At 43.7% G+C, this 18,478-nt stretch overlaps 1 protein-coding gene across 2 annotated transcripts in view; it reads left to right on the top strand.

Annotated features, from left to right (window-relative positions):
- Positions 1-18,478, top strand: part of LOC115167143 (spondin-1) — a 140,364-nt gene that overhangs the window by 112,369 nt on the left and 9,517 nt on the right. Inside the window, exons 7-8 of one of the 2 annotated variants that reach the window (XM_029721269.1) lie at positions 4,923-4,987; positions 15,739-15,961. In XM_029721269.1, the coding sequence (XP_029577129.1) occupies positions 4,923-4,987; positions 15,739-15,961 (288 nt within the window). The remainder of the gene's footprint in view (positions 1-4,922; positions 4,988-15,738; positions 15,962-18,478) is intronic. The other variant, XM_029721271.1, reaches the window with a different exon arrangement.

Below are 18,478 nucleotides of genomic sequence, written 5' to 3' on the forward strand. Positions count from 1 at the left end.
TATTATTTGACCCTGTTGGTCATCTATGAACATTTGAACATCTTGGCCATGTTCTGTTAGAATCTCCACCCTGCACAGCCAGAAGAGGACTGGCCACCCCTCATAACCTGGTTCCTCTCTAGGTTTCTTCCTAGGTTCTGGCCTTTCTAGGGAGTTTTTCCTAGCCACTGTGCTTCTACACCTGCATTGCTTGCTGTTTGGGGTTTTAGGCTGGGTTTCTGTGCAGCACTTTGATCAGCTTACATCAGCTGATGTAAGAAGGGCTTTATAAATAAATGTGATTTGGTTTGTCAGGCTGGTCCCCCTCCTCAGTCTGACAATGAGAGGAACAGAGACAAATCTAAGCTGGAGACAGAAACACTTTATTTTACAATGCCAATACAGCTTTCCCAGATAGTCTATTTACATGTATTAGAAAAGAGCACTGCCGCAATCGACAGTCTCCGGTACTATTCTAGCATGTCAGTAATCCACTCACTCAGTATGAACTCATATGTTTATTGACTATTGTACCATTCATTATAACAATAGCATCATTACACTATTATCTATCGATCATCCTCAATACATATCCTCCCTGCAGTTGGCTAGCTGATGTTGTGTTAGCATTCACAACACGCTGAGTGGATGTTACAATCATTAGCACAGTGGTGTCCAATCAGAGACTTCCCAGGTGCTACTCTAGGATTATGTTCATTATCTATTGTATGAGATTTGAGAGTGTCATCACAGAGAGGAATTGAGAGAGAGAGTGGGAGAGAAAAAGAGAGCGCAGAAGAGGGGAGAGTGAGAGAGAGGGAGAATGAAAGAGAGAGAGGGAGAGGGAGAATGAAAGAGAGGGAGGAGAGATATGAGTGAAAGAATCCCCACTTAGGCTTTTCAAATAAAGTTTGAAAATAATTTCCCCGAAAAAAGGGACCATGATCCCAAGTGATGGGGCAGCTAAATTGCTTATAGCATTCAAACACATTTTGAAGGCATTTCCTTTTGGTGAAAACTAAAAAAGGAGAAAAAAAGTAATTTGCTCTAAAAGCACATGCTTTTCTTCCTTGCTGCTTTGTGTTGAGAAGCCTGTTGCAGCGTACCCTTTTGACGGCGTCCTGAAAGTGGTGGAGGAATAGGCTACCTTAACGATCCGAGCCAGAGCACTACCTGTGGATGGTTCAATTAAATCAAATGGATTTTAAAGTGACTGGGGACTGGGGCTGGCTGACACGACATAGAATGCAGCGATCAGGGCAGGATGTTCTGAAGTGGATTGAGTGCGCTTCAAAAATCTGTCCCCCTTCTATCTCTTTGTTCCCTGGAGTGCCTTTTGAAGCAGACCACACACACACACCACACATACACTGCCATCCACATCCAGAGATCTGTCAGTGTGTTCCTTCTGGGTCGGTGAGAGGAGAGAACAGATCCTGTTGGAATCACCCTCTCTGCCTTAGGAGTAATGCTATAATGAAGCTCTATGGGGGCTGGAGTGGAGTATTGGAGTCTGGAGTAGAGCAGTGGTGTCATTAGACATAGCTATGGTTCACACAGACCTGAGTGCTCAGACACATTCCTCATCAGCACACATCCCACTACAGTGGCTGGCTCTTTCTCTCTCTCTCCCTCTCTTTTTCTCTTTCATCTGCTTTTTAGGGACTTCTGTCAGTCTCTCTCTCTCTCTCTCTCTCTCTCTCTCTCTCTTCTCTCTTTTGCTCTCTCTGTCTGTCTCTCTCAATTTCTCTCTTTTGCTCTCTCTCTCTCTCTCTCTTCACCATGAGTGGAGAGTTTAATTAATCTATTTCCCTGATGTTTCCTTTCAAGTCCAAATCTAAAAAACAATCATCAAGCCGACAGAGCTATTCTGAACAACACTGGGCCATTATGTTTCTTTGGCAACAAAGCATTTGTCTGAAACAAAGATGAATCAAATCTTCTTTTTTTCTGATGTTTCAGAGAGGCATAGACTCACAACAATAGATACAGCAAGAACTGAAGAGGAGTCTTGACGGCGTATATGCTCAAATGTGCAGCCTTAGTTTATCCGTTTGTTTTGTGCTTTCTGGTACAGACGAACCTGTTTGTTGATGCTGAGGTGGTCCACAATAAGGGGATTCCTAATGAAACCTGAACAAAACAGGACCATGATCTTTTTCATTCTCATGAAAGTGTATCCATAAAAAGGTCCTTTGGGGGAAGGATTGTTGACATATATTTGACATTTGTATCTTAAAGCATAATAAAAAAATATATATATTATTGGAAGTTGGAATATGTGTGAAATGTTGACCTTACCCAGGCCTCCTTTATTCATGTTTATATTTTTCAATATTCATAAATTAATGTAAGAAAATTGTTATTGCAATTAAACTACTACTCATTACAGAGCAAGCGGTAAAGCTTCATATGACGCAAATCTTTTCTTTTTAGCACTTACAGATGAAACATTATGGTGTCTTATGGGTAAGGCCAAAATGTCACAAATGTCCCAACTTCAATTAATTATTTCTCAATTATGCTTTAAGATACAAACGACAAATGTATCTCAGCAATACTTCCTCCAATGGACCCTTCTATGGACAACATTTAGTCAAAATCCCCAAAATCATGGTCCTGTTTTCTTCTAGTTTTGTGATGAATCACCCAATACATACAGTACAATTTGTGATACACGTTCTGCCATACTGTAAGATGTACATCTAGTTGATAAGTATGCCCACATTCTGTTACATATTCTGTGTATTCTGTGTCCAGTGCATGTAGTTTATGTATTCAGTGATAGTAGCCAGTTCCCTCATGGCATTTGGAAACGACCATATGGTTTTTGCTGTCTCAACCAGAGCTAGCTGGATCCTGCACTGCCTTTCCCACCGCATTCAGTAGACAGAAGCAGTGGAGTTCAGAGGTGCTACACAAACCCCCCAATTAGGTTCCAGTCAGGCTTCCTGGCTGATTACAGAGCGCCTCATCACTTAGCCGGAGGGGAACAGGTTATCCACAAGAGCTGCTGGGGCAATCAGGCCAGGTCTCAAAGGGTGTGTGTCTTTTGCTGACTGCTGAAGTGAGACGGTGTTACCACGAGCTAGCTGTGATACCATTGGTATTACAAGTAAATGTGTTAAGAGAGGTGTGGAAAAAGGTTCAGAGGTCATTTGCAGTATGAATAAGCCTTATGACTGCTTACATGTACTGGCAGTGCAGATCTAGAGGTCAGAACAGGGGTTTTGAACTGCTGTCAGTGTATGCAGGGTTTTTCCCCACCCAGCTCTAACACAGTTGATTCAAATAATCTACAAATTGTGGTCTTCGATGAAGACCAGTTAGTTAAATCAAGTGTGTTAGAGCTGGGCTGGAACAAAAGCCTGCCTGCGATGCAGCTCTCGAGGACAAAGAAAGGATGTCAGCTCTGTATGACTGGATGGGGCTCACAGCCTTTTACTATGGGTAATTATCTTACAGGAAATCATTAAAAAGTGATTACCCAGCATACAGGAGTGGGACTGGATGGTACTGGAACAGAATCCTCTATTGGAGGCTTGTAAAGCAATGATCTGGCACCGGATAATTCACTTTGATCTTTACAGTAGCCACAGGTGCAAACATGCCCGGTGGCAGATGTCTGACAAGATGTGTTAAGCTGCAGTTGTCTTTTCTTCTGAGTACTTGTGTTCGATGTTCATTGGGACAAATTGTTTCCATCTATGTCACCATTTACAGTCTTAGCCAAATGATAGCCTTATAATTGCTGTTTTACATATGAACCAATATATTGACATTTACATAATTTAGCAGATGCTCTTATCCAGAGCAACTTACAGTAGTGAATGCATACATTTTATTTTTTTCCGTACTGGTCCCCCGTGGGAATCGAACCCACAACCCTGGCATTGCAAATACCATGCTCTACCAACTGAGCCACACGGGACCACATGGGACCATGTTTTGTAATGTGCTTTATCTGTACCATTTTGTAAAGGCATCAAAAAAGCCCAGAGCTTGGTTTGGTTCATTTCACATATGGCAGAATGCACTCTTCAGTCTACTGTACATCACAGTCTCTCTCAGCTATAACAATACAAACAGAATGTTCTAGTCAGCTGCTAGCCACCTATTCACAGCCAAAGAGCCATTACCGCCACAATGTGATGTCATAAATTGCAGCCGTAATGAAAAAGGCTGGGCGCAAATGAGCCAGTGTGGTGCTCAAACACTTTTAATTGTGTCTTTTGCAGTCTCAGTGATCCTATTGTGCTTTGCACTTAAGAAATATGGTTTCCACTTGGAATGGGCCAGAGCGTTTAATATGTATAATGCTGTTATCCCACTGATATGTTTACTATTGAACATTAAACCGATTTGATATAATATTTTCATGTCCACACCACATTTCTATGATATGGACAGGAGAACTATTATTTCACAAACCAATCTAGTAGAAAGGCAAAACTGATGTCGATGAAACATTTTCTCATAACTCTCAAGGTTTCTTCTTTGTTGTGACTGGATGTCGAGGGAGCTGTGTCTCTCTCAGGTCTGAGTTCAGTCTGGGGTTAAATCCTGCTCTGTGCTTTGAGTGTTTTATCTGATCTGGGACCAGCGCAGAGACATTCCCTCTCTCTCAAGCAGTGACACAGAGAGCCCTGCGGTGTCCAGAGCTACTGATTAAATATTTATGCAGGTTTTATGAAGTGGTGATGCCGGCGCTCCATCTGAAGTGACGCACACTGTATTTATCACTCCTTTGTCTCAGAGAGAAAATGGGAAGAGGTGGATGAGGGGGAAATAAACTGACCTTCATTCGTTCTCTCCCCTCATCTGGAAGAGTAATGTGGTGAATATGGCTGAGCCTCTATCTGTCAGATGACAAGTGAATTTGTTGAGCAAATATCTTTTTATCTCTCTCTCTCTCTCTCTCTCTCTCTCTCTCTCTCTCTCAGGGTGATGACGTCCTGACAGTCATCAAAATGAAGGCGCAGTGGCCTGCCTGGCAACCCTTGAATGTGTGAGTAGTCCAACAGTAACCTCCTCTATCATCTCTCTCTCTCTCTCTCTGTTTCTCTCACTCTTTCTTTCTGTCTAACTCACTCACACTTTCTCCTGAGGGATTGACCCATTCTGCAGCAACGTCCTTTTTCCTTCTTCTCTCTCCTTTCTATATGCCACCCTCACCCTTCTTCTTCTCTCTCCTTTCTATATGCCACCCTCACCCTTCTTCTTCTCCCTCCTTTCTATATGCCACCCTCACCCTTCTTCTTCTCTCTCCTTTCTATATGCCACCCTCACCCTTCTTCTTCTCTCTCCTTTCTATATGCCACCCTCGCCTTCTTCTTCTCTCTCCTTTCTATATGCCACCCTTCTTCTTCTCCCTCCTTTCTATATGCCACCCTCACCCTTCTTCTTCTCTCTCCTTTCTATATGCCACCCTCACCCTTCTTCTTCTCTCTCCTTTCTATATGCCACCCTTCTTCTTCTCTCTCCTTTCTATATGCCACCCTCACCCTTCTTCTTCTCTCTCCTTTCTATATGCCACCCTTCTTCTTCTCTCTCCTTTCTATATGCCACCCTCACCCTTCTTCTTCTCTCTCCTTTCTATATGCCACCCTCACCCTTCTTCTTCTCTCTCCTTTCTATATGCCACCCTCACCCTTCTTCTTCTCTCTCCTTTCTATATGCCACCCTCACCCTTCTTCTTCTCTCTCCTTTCTATATGCCACCCTCACCCTTCTTCTTCTCCCTCCTTTCTATATGCCACCCTCACCCTTCTTCTTCTCCCTCCTTTCTATATGCCACCCTCACCCTTCTTCTTCTCTCTCCTTTCTATATGCCACCCTCACCCTTCTTCTTCTCTCTCCTTTCTATATGCCACCCTCACCCTTCTTCTTCTCTCCTTTCTATATGCCACCCTCGCCTTCTTCTTCTCTCTCCTTTCAATATGCCACCATCACCCTTCTTCTTCTCTCCTTTCTATATGCCACCCTCGCCTTCTTCTTCTCTCTCCTTTCTATATGCCACCCTCGCCTTCTTCTTCTCTCTCCTTTCTATATGCCACCCTCGCCTTCTTCTTCTCTCTCCTTTCTATATGCCACCCTCACCCTTCTTCTTCTCTCTCCTTTCTATATGCCACCCTCACCTTCTTCTTCTCTCTCCTTTCTATATGCCACCCTCACCCTTCTTCTTCTCTCTCCTTTCTATATGCCACCCTCACCCTTCTTCTTCTCTCTCCTTTCTATATGCCACCCTCACCCTTCTTCTTCTCTCTCCTTTCTATATGCCACCCTCACCCTTCTTCTTCTCTCTCCTTTCAATATGCCACCCTCACCCTTCTTCTTCTCTCTCCTTTCTATATGCCACCCTCACCTTCTTCTTCTCTCTCCTTTCTATATGCCACCCTTCTTCTTCTCTCTCCTTTCTATATGCCACCCTCACCCTTCTTCTTCTCTCTCCTTTCTATATGCCACCCTTCTTCTTCTCTCTCCTTTCTATATGCCACCCTCACCCTTCTTCTTCTCTCTCCTTTCTATATGCCACCCTCACCTTCTTCTTCTCTCTCCTTTCTATATGCCACCCTCACCCTTCTTCTTCTCTCTCCTTTCTATATGCCACCCTCACCCTTCTTCTTCTCTCTCCTTTCAATATGCCACCCTCACCCTTCTTCTTCTCTCTCCTTTCTATATGCCACCCTCACCTTCTTCTTCTCTCTCCTTTCTATATGCCACCCTTCTTCTTCTCTCTCCTTTCTATATGCCACCCTCGCCTTCTTCTTCTCTCTCCTTTCTATATGCCACCCTCGCCTTCTTCTTCTCTCTCCTTTCTATATGCCACCCTCACCCTTCTTCTTCTCTCTCCTTTCTATATGCCACCCTCACCTTCTTCTTCTCTCTCCTTTCTATATGCCACCCTCACCCTTCTTCTTCTCTCTCCTTTCTATATGCCACCCTCACCCTTCTTCTTCTCTCTCCTTTCTATATGCCACCCTCACCCTTCTTCTTCTCTCTCCTTTCTATATGCCACCCTCACCCTTCTTCTTCTCTCTCCTTTCTATATGCCACCCTCACCCTTCTTCTTCTCTCTCCTTTCTATATGCCACCCTCACCTTCTTCTTCTCTCTCCTTTCTATATGCCACCCTTCTTCTTCTCTCTCCTTTCTATATGCCACCCTCACCCTTCTTCTTCTCTCTCCTTTCTATATGCCACCCTCACCCTTCTTCTTCTCCCTCCTTTCAATATGCCACCCTCACCCTTCTTCTTCTCTCTCCTTTCTATATGCCACCCTTCTTCTTCTCTCTCCTTTCTATATGCCACCCTCACCCTTCTTCTTCTCTCTCCTTTCTATATGCCACCCTCACCCTTCTTCTTCTCTCTCCTTTCTATATGCCACCCTCACCCTTCTTCTTCTCTCTCCTTTCTATATGCCACCCTCACCTTCTTCTTCTCTCTCCTTTCTATATGCCACCCTTCTTCTTCTCTCTCCTTTCTATATGCCACCCTCACCCTTCTTCTTCTCTCTCCTTTCTATATGCCACCCTCACCCTTCTTCTTCTCTCTCCTTTCTATATGCCACCCTTCTTCTTCTCTCTCCTTTCTATATGCCACCCTCACCCTTCTTCTTCTCTCTCCTTTCTATATGCCACCCTCACCCTTCTTCTTCTCGCTCCTTCCATGTTTTCTCTCTTTTCACAAATGCATGAGTTATACCACACTGCAAGGTCTTCTTCATCGCTCATCTACTCACGTTGAATCATGCCTTGCCTCCCAAGCACACAAATGAGGTGCCGTGGAGCCACTTAAAAGCACATGGCCTGAATCTGCTAGCTCATCTCCACATGCACCAAGCTGATCAGTGTGCCTAGACTTCCTTTAGACTCCTGCATGCATAAACCTTCATTTCATCTCTTATTTAGGAGAAAAACAAGGAGCTAGTTAGCACAGGTAGCACAGAGAGAAAAGCATCCTCAATGTAAAAAACACTCTCACATAGGATCTGAGTGTGAGACTCCAAAGAGAGCTTCCAAAGGCAGCCACAGCTAGGGACAGAGCCAATCAAATACACAGAGGGTAATTAGCTCACTATCTTGTTTATATGCCAGCAAATTAATTGTATTATAAAGTGGCTGTGTAAATGCAGAGGAAATCAAATCCACTGGTTTAGGGGATGGGTGGTAGGAAAGGGAGGATGAGAGGAGGGGAAGAGGAGAGGGGGAGGTAGAGGTTCTTGATTGTAGTGTGATGTGGAAATGTACACGTTCTGTTTGTACATGAGGTTTTCTTCCTTGAAAGTAGGGTGCATAAATGGTTAATTGCTCCTGCAATTGAAGGATGTTTCTTTATATTCGTTAAAATTAGTCTGTTGGGATTGCATGTGATTTTTATTTGTACATGATGGTACATGTTTTTGAACGTGTTTATACATGTTGTTTGTATGTGTTTGTACATGTGATTCATAAAGTGTGTGTGTGTGTGTGTGTGTGTGTGTGTGTGTGTGTGTGTGTGTGTGTGTGTGTGTGTGTGTGTGTGTGTGTGTGTGTGTGTGTGTGTGAATTAGTGAAGGGGGCTTATGTTACTGCACTTGTGTGTACATGTGTATGTATGTGTGTGGGGTAAGAGGGTGTGTGTTTTGATGATGATTGATAGAACTCCTGGAGGGGTTTTTCTTCATCAAGGTTAATGGCCTCCTGCAGGCTCCTGTGTATCAAGACATCAGGCTGATCTATACTACACAGCTGCCTGCCAATTAACAAACCCTTCTACCCTGCCTTTCAAGAAGAGAAAGAGGGAGAAAAAAATAAACAGAGAGAGAGAGAGAGCAAGAGAGAGAGAAATAGACATTGATTAATTATCAGTGGTTAGAAAACCTGCTCTTTATTATGTCTGAAGGATCCAAGGCAGATCGTTAGAGATGGAGCTTCAGTTTCAGGGATATCTGGGATCAGTGTTGGGTTAGGAGGGGTTAGGAAGAACTATCATCATGGGACTAGAACATTAATGAATACACTGTGTTTATGTAACTACGTTTTTCTTTACCTGTCTCTCTATCCATCTTCCTTTCTAGTGCCTTTGATCCACAGTGATCACTTGTACTGATTTCGAACTAAAGTGGTCAGTCATCTTGAGAGAGATGTGGTGGCTGGAGCAAAGGAAAGGGAGAGAGAGTCAGAGGAGGGTGGAGAGGGAGCGAGGGAGGTGGGTGAGCGGAGGGGTGCAGATATGACAGCCATTATTAAACACAGCAGAGCTACAGCAGTCTGTCTCCTGAGATTCATAACATGTTCAAGGGAGAGGAAGAGAGAGAGAGAAAGAGAGAAATTAGCCAAAATAGGGAAAGATGGACACAGAGAGAGAGCAACAGAGAAGGAGATGTGGTCAGAGAGAGAGAGGGAGGAAGAGAAAGTAAGAGAGGGAGGAATAGAATTCCACCAGTGTCATCTCCAACCAACCAACTGCTCCACGCCGCCACACCAAGGTCAGCATTATGGTCATCACGGAGACGGATTTACGAGGCTTGCTGGACCTATCGTTGAGGGAAGCTCGCCTAATTAAAAACGCTGCGGCGCACTGAGGAAATTACCCCCTGCCTCATTTGCATACACGCCAGGGGATTAGCCGGGCTGGACTTGGAAGGAATCAATTTCCTTTGTGTGGTGTTCACGGTCCTCCTCCTTCCCTCAGGCCGTGTTTTATTGACATGTAAACACATCATTCTCCCTGCCTGTCGTTTTCACAATATCCTTTTAAATGACATGTTTGCTTTTGCCCTCCCTGGCTGGATTGATACATTTTACACAGTGAACTGGAGACTCAGGGTCGATGCAGCTGCTTTCCACTTTGAGTTTAAGGTCTGTGTCTGTCTGTCTGTCCTTGGTAGGTAAACCACGTTTGAGAGGATGTCTGGTTTCATCTGGTTTCCCTCTCAGTCCCACTGGTCTACTTGCACTTGTAGATAACCTGACATAATCCGCTTCAATGTTTCTCTGGGAATATGTCTATCTCACGCATACACCTGTCACCTTTCGACATGCATGTACGCATCGAAGCACACACACACAGTCGTATGGTCAGGTGCCACAAAGAGGGATCTTGGAAAATTACAATTGGCTCAGAATAGGGCAGCACGGCTGGCCCTTAAATATTATTTTTTTATTTTTTTTATTTAACCTTTATTTAACCAGGTAGGCAAGTTGAGACCAAGTTCTCATTTACAATTGCGACCTGGCCAAGATAAGGCAAAGCAGTTCGACACATACAACAACACAGAGTTACACATGGAGTAAAACAAACATACAGTCAATAATACAGTAGAAAAATAAGTCTATATACAATGTGAGCAAATGAGGTGAGATAAGGGAGGTGAAAGGCAAAAAAGGCCATGGTGGCAAAGTAAATACAATATAGCAAGTAAAACACTTGAATGGTAGATTTGTAGTGGAAGAAAGTGCAAAGTAGAAATAGAAATAATGGGGTGCAAAGGAGCAAAATAAATAAATAAATAAATACAGTAGGGGAAGATTATAAATTATAGATGGACTATGTACAGGTGCAGTGATCTGTGAGCTGCTCTGACAGCTGGTGCTTAAAGCTAGTGAGGGAGATAAGTGTTTCCAGTTTCAGAGATTTTTGTAGTTCGTTCCAGTCATTGGCAGCAGAGAACTGGAAGGAGAGACGGCCAAAGGAGGAATTGGCTTTGGGGGTGACCAGAGAGATATACCTGCTGGAGCGTGCTACAGGTGGGTGCTGCTATGGTGACCAGTGAGCTAAGATAAGGGGGGACTTTACCTAGCAGGGTCTTGTAGATGACCTGGAGCCAGTGGGTTTGGCGACGAGTATGAAGCGAGGGCCAGCCAACGAGAGCGTACAGGTCGCAGTGGTGGGTAGTATATGGGGCTTTGGTGACAAAACGGATGGCACTGTGATAGACTGCATCCAGTTTATTGAGTAGGGTATTGGAGGCTATTTTGTAAATGACATCGCCGAAATCGAGGATCGGTAGGATGGTCAGTTTTACGAGGGTATGTTTGGCAGCATGAGTGATGGATGCTTTGTTGCGAAATAGGAAGCCAATTCTAGATTTAACTTTGGATTGGAGATGTTTGATGTGAGTCTGGAAGGAGAGCTTACAGTCTAACCAGACACCTAGGTATTTGTAGTTGTCCACATATTCTAAGTCAGAACCGTCCAGAGTAGTGATGCTGGATGGGCGGGCAGGTGCGGGCAGCGTTCGGTTGAAGAGCATGCATTTAGTTTTACTTGTATTTAAGAGCAGTTGGAGGCCACGGAAGGAGAGTTGTATGGCATTGAAGCTCGTCTGGAGGGTTGTTAACACAGTGTCCAAAGAAGGGCCAGAAGTATACAGAATGGTGTCGTCTGCGTAGAGGTGGATCAGAGACTCACCAGCAGCAAGAGTGACATCATTGACGTATACAGAGAAACGAGTTGTCCCAAGAATTGAACCCTGTGGCACCCCCATAGAGACTACCAGAGGCCCGGACAACAGGCCCTCCGATTTGACACATTGAACTCTATCGGAGAAGTAGTTGGTGAACCAGGCGAGGCAATCATTTGAGAAACCAAGGCTATTGAGTCTGCCGATGAGGATGTGGTGATTGACAGAGTCGAAAGCCTTGGCCAGGTCAATGAATACGGTAGCAAAGTATTGTTTCTTATCGATGGCGGTTACGATATCGTTTAGGACCTTGAGCTTGGCTGAGGTGCACCCATGACCAGCTCTGAAACCAGATTGCATAGCGGAGAAGGTGCGGTCGGATTCGAAATTGTCGGTAATTTGTTTGTTGACTTGGCTTTTGAAGACCTTAGAAAGGCAGTGTAGGATAGATATAGGTCTGTAGCAATTTGGGTCAAGAGTGTCCCGTCCTTTGAAGAGGGGGATGACAGCAGCTGCTTTCCAGTCTTTTGGAATCTCAGACGACATGAAAGAGAGGTTGAACAGGCTAGTAATAGGGGTTGCAACAATTTCGGCAGATCATTTTAGAAAGAAAGGGTCCAGATTGTCTAGCCCGGCTGATTTGTAGGGGTCCAGATTTTGCAGCTCTATCAGAACATCAGCTGACTGGATTTGGGAGAAGGAGAAATGGGGAAGGCTTGAGAGAGTAGCTGTGGAGGGTGCAGTGCTGTTGACCGCGGTAGGGATAGCCAGGTGGAAAGCATGGCCAGCCTTAGAAAAATGCTTATTGAAATTCTCAATTATAGTGGATTTATACATGGAAAGCTAACATTAATAATATGTATGTAAATCTCTCATGGCTCAAAGTGGAGGAGGGATTGACTTCATCACTACTTGTTTTTGTAAGAAGTGTTGACAAGCTGAATGCACCGAGCTGTCTGTTTAAACTACTAGCACACAGCTCAGACACCCATGCATACCTCACAAGAGATGTCACCAGAGGACTCTTCACAATCCCCATGTCCAGAACAGACTATGGGAGGCACTCAGTACTACATAGAGCCATGACTACATGAAACTCTATTCCACATTAGGTAATTGATGCAAGCAGTAGAATAAGATTTAAAAAAAACAGATAAAAATACACCATATGGAACAGCGGGGACTGTGAAGAGACACACACACAGGCACAGACACTCACACACCTGCACCTTAGAGACTATTTTCACCTCAGAGAATATCTGCACCTTATCTGCATTGACTCTCCAGACATAAACCCTTACACACAAGCACAAACACACATGTACACTCACATGCGCACACACACACACACAGTTAACACAGCTGTTCAATAATATACTATTTATTCAACTGTGCGACCAAGACACTATCCACTTTATATTTGTAACATAGTCATACTTGACATAGCACATGAATAGTGTATATCCTATTGTGTAGATATCAGTCTTGTTAGTATGCATACTACATTCCTCTAATGACTTGTTAGTTTTCATTGACCTCTGATTAATATTGTTTGATATTGTAATGCCATGTTGAGGGGCGAGCATGCAAGTATTTCACAGCACCTTTTATACCTGCTGCCAACTGTGTATGTGACAAATTACATTTGATTTGACACACACACAACAACGTGTCGCACAATGTGCTAGTGACACAGACAGAGCAATCTGCTGTGGGAATCTTCGTTGCTGGGCAGTGTTCTCTGTCACTGTCACAGTACAGAGCCATCCCTCTCTCAAACACACGTTCGAACATGAAGGCAAGCATGCGCACACACTCTCCAGAGTCTTAATGTGCTCAGACGGTCCCCACAGAAGACAGCCTACACCCCTCTTTTTCTCTCCATCTTCCTCTCTTTGTTCTGCTCTGTCTGACCCCCTCTCAATCACACACACCCCTCTATCTCTCTCAGAACAGGAATGGCTGTGCCTCCATGATGTCCAGTAGTGAGTCCCTCGTCTTTTTAAAGCACCCTATACGTCTCATCAGACCCTTTCTAAAGACAGCAGGACTACCCCAGCTCTCTGAGGCGTCCAGTTAATTAGCACTGTGCTGACAGACAGACAGACAGACAGACAGGGAAATAAGGGGTTGTCAATGAAAACGCAGCCCTTAATGAGCTAAAAGGTTTGTCTTTGTCACTCAGAGACAGCATGTTTGCTGGGGATGTGGGTGGTGGGACGGACGGAGGGAGGGAGGGACAGTGTCAGAGTCGCCGAAGAGAGAAGAAAAAAGGGAGGTAGAGAGAGAGTCGAATCAAATATACCGTATACCCATTACATGACATCTATCCAACTGTCCCAATAGGTGATGGACAGTGATGTTCACTGTACTTAGACTTGAACAGATTAAAGGATAAACATTTGAAAGTTTATTCTGGGAATTCTTGATTATAGTATTTTAGCTAGAGTAGCTGCAGCAATATCTCACTCTCTACACTCCTCAAAAAAGTGTTCCAAAATGGTTCTTTGCGGAGGGATAGGGTTCTACCAAGAACTGTTTTGATCTGAAGAACACTTTTAGGAAGAAAGAGGTTATTTGTAAGCCAAAGGGTTCTACTTAGAACCTTTAACATCCTAAAAAAAAAAAATTTTTGGAAGAAAGGTTTTTTTGATTCTTTGGAAGGCAAGAATAATTTTTGGGAAGCCAAGAAGGGTTCTTTGGAAGGAAAGAAGGGTTCTATATAGAACCATAGAGTATATCATATTTCCCAGCATGCTCTATTGCATGGTGATTTTCAGAATTGTTTGTTTTAATGTGTTTTTGCATGTACATTGATTGGTTAATACATGTTATGCTACACAAAGATAAATAACATTCATTTTTGTAAACTAAACCAATTTGTTAATAATTTGACTTATTGTACCCATTATAGAGATGGCTGTTCCAGTGTAGATCATTGAGGTAGTATACATTTTCAATCTTCCCTACCATGGCAGTCATTCTCAATGCAGATTGCTGGTGATAGAAAATTCCACTTGTTGGATATCCTAACTCTGGCTGGATTCCAATAGGAATTGCACATCACTTTGCAAGCCAACATAATGTGACTTGCAAGCCTGATGTGGCCTGTAAACCAGGAGTTTTCTGACACCACTGTGTTAGGGTATAAGTGTTAGGGTATAACTAGGCCCTCAATGAAAGGCGTTATGATATACTGTATGGTTCTACATAGCACCTTCTAAGACTGTACGGAAGCTCAATTATCACCTGAAACAATTATCCCTCCTGCTATTCTCCTGTTACTGTTCTGTCAGATTTTCTATCACCACACACACCTCAGCCCTGTCCTGTCCAGTTCTGTCCAGCCCTGTCCTATCCAGTCCTGACTTGTCCTCCCATACACAGTAATAATCACCTCTAAGCATGGGTAAGAGCTCTAATCCTCTGGGAACACACAGCAGGCTGCCAGCCGTCCCCACTTCCCCCTCACCGCGTGTCACCGCGTCCCTTTGCTCAGCTCAGCCAGTCTCGGAGGCCTTAGGTTTATCTCTGACAGCCACATTGGACCCAACACAAAGCCGACTTGTAATTGACAGGGTGGCAGGAGGGATAGGGTGTAGGAGGGTGGGAGGTATCTATCAACCCCTGATAAACGTTCATTAGAAATGCGGTGGTTTGGTACTAGGAAAAAGTATTTCTGAACAGACATTTGTGCTGCCATGTGCATTATTGTGCTTGTGACTGTCTGTGAACTAGCGCACACTTCTCTTTGGGTGTGTGTGATCGCTCATCACAACATTATCTGTTGCGCACCCACCCCCACACACACACACACACACACACACACACACACACACACACACACACACACACATACACACACACACACACACATGTATATATTCATGGCTCTCTGCCACCAGTAAAGTATTTAGGGGTGGATATTACTCTTTACCTCTGGCTGGCAGCTCTGTGTTGAACTGTTGTAGGGGGTGAGCTGGATGCGCAGGGCATGCCTGAGGCAGCAAAGAAACTTCTCTACATCTCTGTCGACTTAAGTACCCCTGCTCTCATCCTTTCCTCGTTCTTCATCTCCCTTTCCTTGCTATCACTCTTTCTCTTTTTCATGCTGTTTAGGGACTTCAGTCAGTATTTCTGTTCTCTCTCTCGCTCTCTTCCTCTCTCTTTCTCTCTCTCTCTCTCTCTCTCTCTCTCTCTCTCTCTTCCTCTTTCTCTCGCTGTCTACTCTCGCTCTTCTCTCTTCTACTTTTCATATTTAGTCATTTAACAGGCACCCTTATCCAGAGTGACTTGCAATCAGTGCATTGATCAACTAAAGGTAGGTAAAACATCACATATCACAATTATTGCAATTGTGACTTTCTTCAAAATAGTCCCTTCTCTCTGTCCTCCAGTCGTGCTGCCCCGTCGGCTGAGTTCTCAGTGGACCGTACTCGTCATCTGATGTCCTTCCTCACCATGCTGGGGCCCAGCCCTGACTGGAACGTGGGGCTGTCTGCAGAGGACCTCTGCACCAAGGAGTGTGGTTGGGCCCAGAGGGTTGTCCAAGATATGATCCCCTGGGATGCAGGCACTGACAACGGGGTCACCTATGAGGTCAATGAACCCCTCAAAATGTCACCACTACACGCTCTAATATTCACAAGCCCCAGACATCACACATCACTCACACTACCTACTGTATAAAATCACACGTTCTTATAGGGCTGGGAGTTCCCAGGGACCTCACGATACCATATTATCACGATACTTAGGTGCCGATATGATATCTATTGCGATTCTCATGAATCTATATGTATTACTATTCGATACTGCAATGCGATGTTCCAAAAATATGTCTGCTGCAGAGGGACAAGAGAGAGCCATGAGAAAACGACTTTTGATCAGTCATGGAAATAAAAGTGCTGAAAACAAATTAATTCAGTATTTAAAAAGAAGATGGAGAACAAACTTTGATGGAGAAATACTGGGATTTTGGTGCATGTACAGCCGACTAACACATAAATAATATTAAGATATTGTCACAAATAATATTGCAATACACTGAGTGTATAAAACATTAGGAACACCTTTCTAATATTGAGTTGCACCCCCTTTTGCCCTCAGAACTGCATCAATTCATCAGGGCATGGACTCTACAAGTGCCTGGCACCTACTACCATACCCCGTTCAAAGGCACTTAAATATTTTGTCTTGCCCATTCACCTTCTGAATGGTACACATACACAATTGGCGTGTCTTTGGCATCATTAAACTGAAGACATGTTTATCAAATTTACATTTACATTTTAGTCATTTAGCAGACGCTCTTATCCAGAGCGACTTACAGTAGTGAATGCATACATTTCATACATTATTATTTATTTTTTCCCGTACTGGTCCCCCGTGGGAATAACTCTGTAATTATTATTATGCGATTAAACTGATTAATTGTGTAACTGTAATTAACTAGAAGGTCGGGGCACCAAGGAAAATATTCAGATTACAAAGTTATAATTTTCCTAATATAACTTTCAGATATTATAATATCTGATCGATTCGTCTCCTCATTAATGATGTGTTAGTTTACCTCACGTTAGTCTCATTCCAAACGTCGTAAATTGTTGGTTATCTGCACGAACCCAGTCTTCACTATGAGTCATCCATACATCAATTGTCTTAAAATCATTTATTTACTAAACTAAATAATTCACAGAAATGCATAAACAAACAGATATGGTTACAAGGAAATTATAGGAAAATGTGCCCTAGTGGGCTAAACCGGCATGGTGGCTTGTTACACAAAGAAAGGGGGTTGGGCTTGAATGAAAGAGCGGGAAGACTGAGGAACACAGAAACAGCTTTGCTATCGTAAATACAGAATCTTATAAATTCTAAATTACCGCCCATTTGGAAAAGGAAAATGCAATAAATATTTACTCTGAGCTGCGCTTCGGTAGGTTGGTCATAGATGCTGGCCGTGTTGGCCAACAGAGATCTTCCTGTCCTCGGAAGAATGTCACTGGTGGTAAATTGGATACGTTGTAGTATCTTCGTTGTGTGTTAGATTGGATCCGTCGTCCGTCCTTTCCTAGCCCACGTCTACAGCGGCCGCTGCTAACTCAACGGCTAGGAAGTATCACTTCTGTAGTGAATAAGGGTTCAAAGTTCATACCATTCGCAACCAAAGCTCACGCCGAGGTTGGCTTAGTTCTGTACTTGACATGTGAGTCCTTTTAACGCAGAGGCTGCAGACCTCACGTACCCGGAACAGACTGATTACGTTTTCGTCACTGACTTATATAGTGGCGAGGGGAGAAGGGTGTGTTTCATCGTTTATAACCCCTGTCTCTTCACAGGGGGGGGGCACTGATTGGTCAGGGCTCTTTCCTTATGAAAACCCAATTCTCTCATTTGGAAGCTAAAATTACATTTAAACTCCTAACAAACAGTTTCAATATCAAAAATTTAAATTGCACAACAATTCCATGTGAATCTGATAACTAGAATGTGTAGACTTTCCCAGGTACAGTTTATGTCGTCCTGTCATCAGTCATAATGTCTCAGATGACAACCGAACTGACATCCATACTCATTAAGTACCAACGCATATTTCCAACTGGTTCTATTACCAAAATATGGTTCCTTTCCCCCCACTTGTTTGATGTTCCCAGACTCTCTATATTTAACAAAGGCTATTCAAAAGTCCTTCAGTAGAGTCAGAGAGAGAGGGGAAGGGAGAAAGGTATTTATGGGGGTCATAAACCTTACCCACAGGCCAACGTCATGACACAATCCATGTCTCAATTGTCTCAAGGCTTAAAAATCCTTCTTTAACCTGTTTCCTCCCCTTCATCTACACTGATTGAAGTGGATTTAAGTGACATCAATAAGGTGCTATAGCTTTCACCTAGATTCACCTGGTCAGTCTGTCATGGAAGAGCAGGTGTTCCTAATGTTTTGTACACTCTGTATATATGTCAATATTTTTTTTTTTCCGTATGGGCAGACTGGTTGAGGAGAGTCTATGACTGTGCTGTGTGAGATCACAGATAGACCTTTGGCTGATCCCTGGGAGTTCACAGACGAACCTGTTGAACTGTTACTCCCCTGTTTGATTTGGCATCGCCCCAC

Source organism: Salmo trutta, chromosome 29 (assembly GCF_901001165.1).
Source record: "Salmo trutta chromosome 29, fSalTru1.1, whole genome shotgun sequence".
Classification (NCBI taxonomy): domain Eukaryota; kingdom Metazoa; phylum Chordata; class Actinopteri; order Salmoniformes; family Salmonidae; genus Salmo; species Salmo trutta.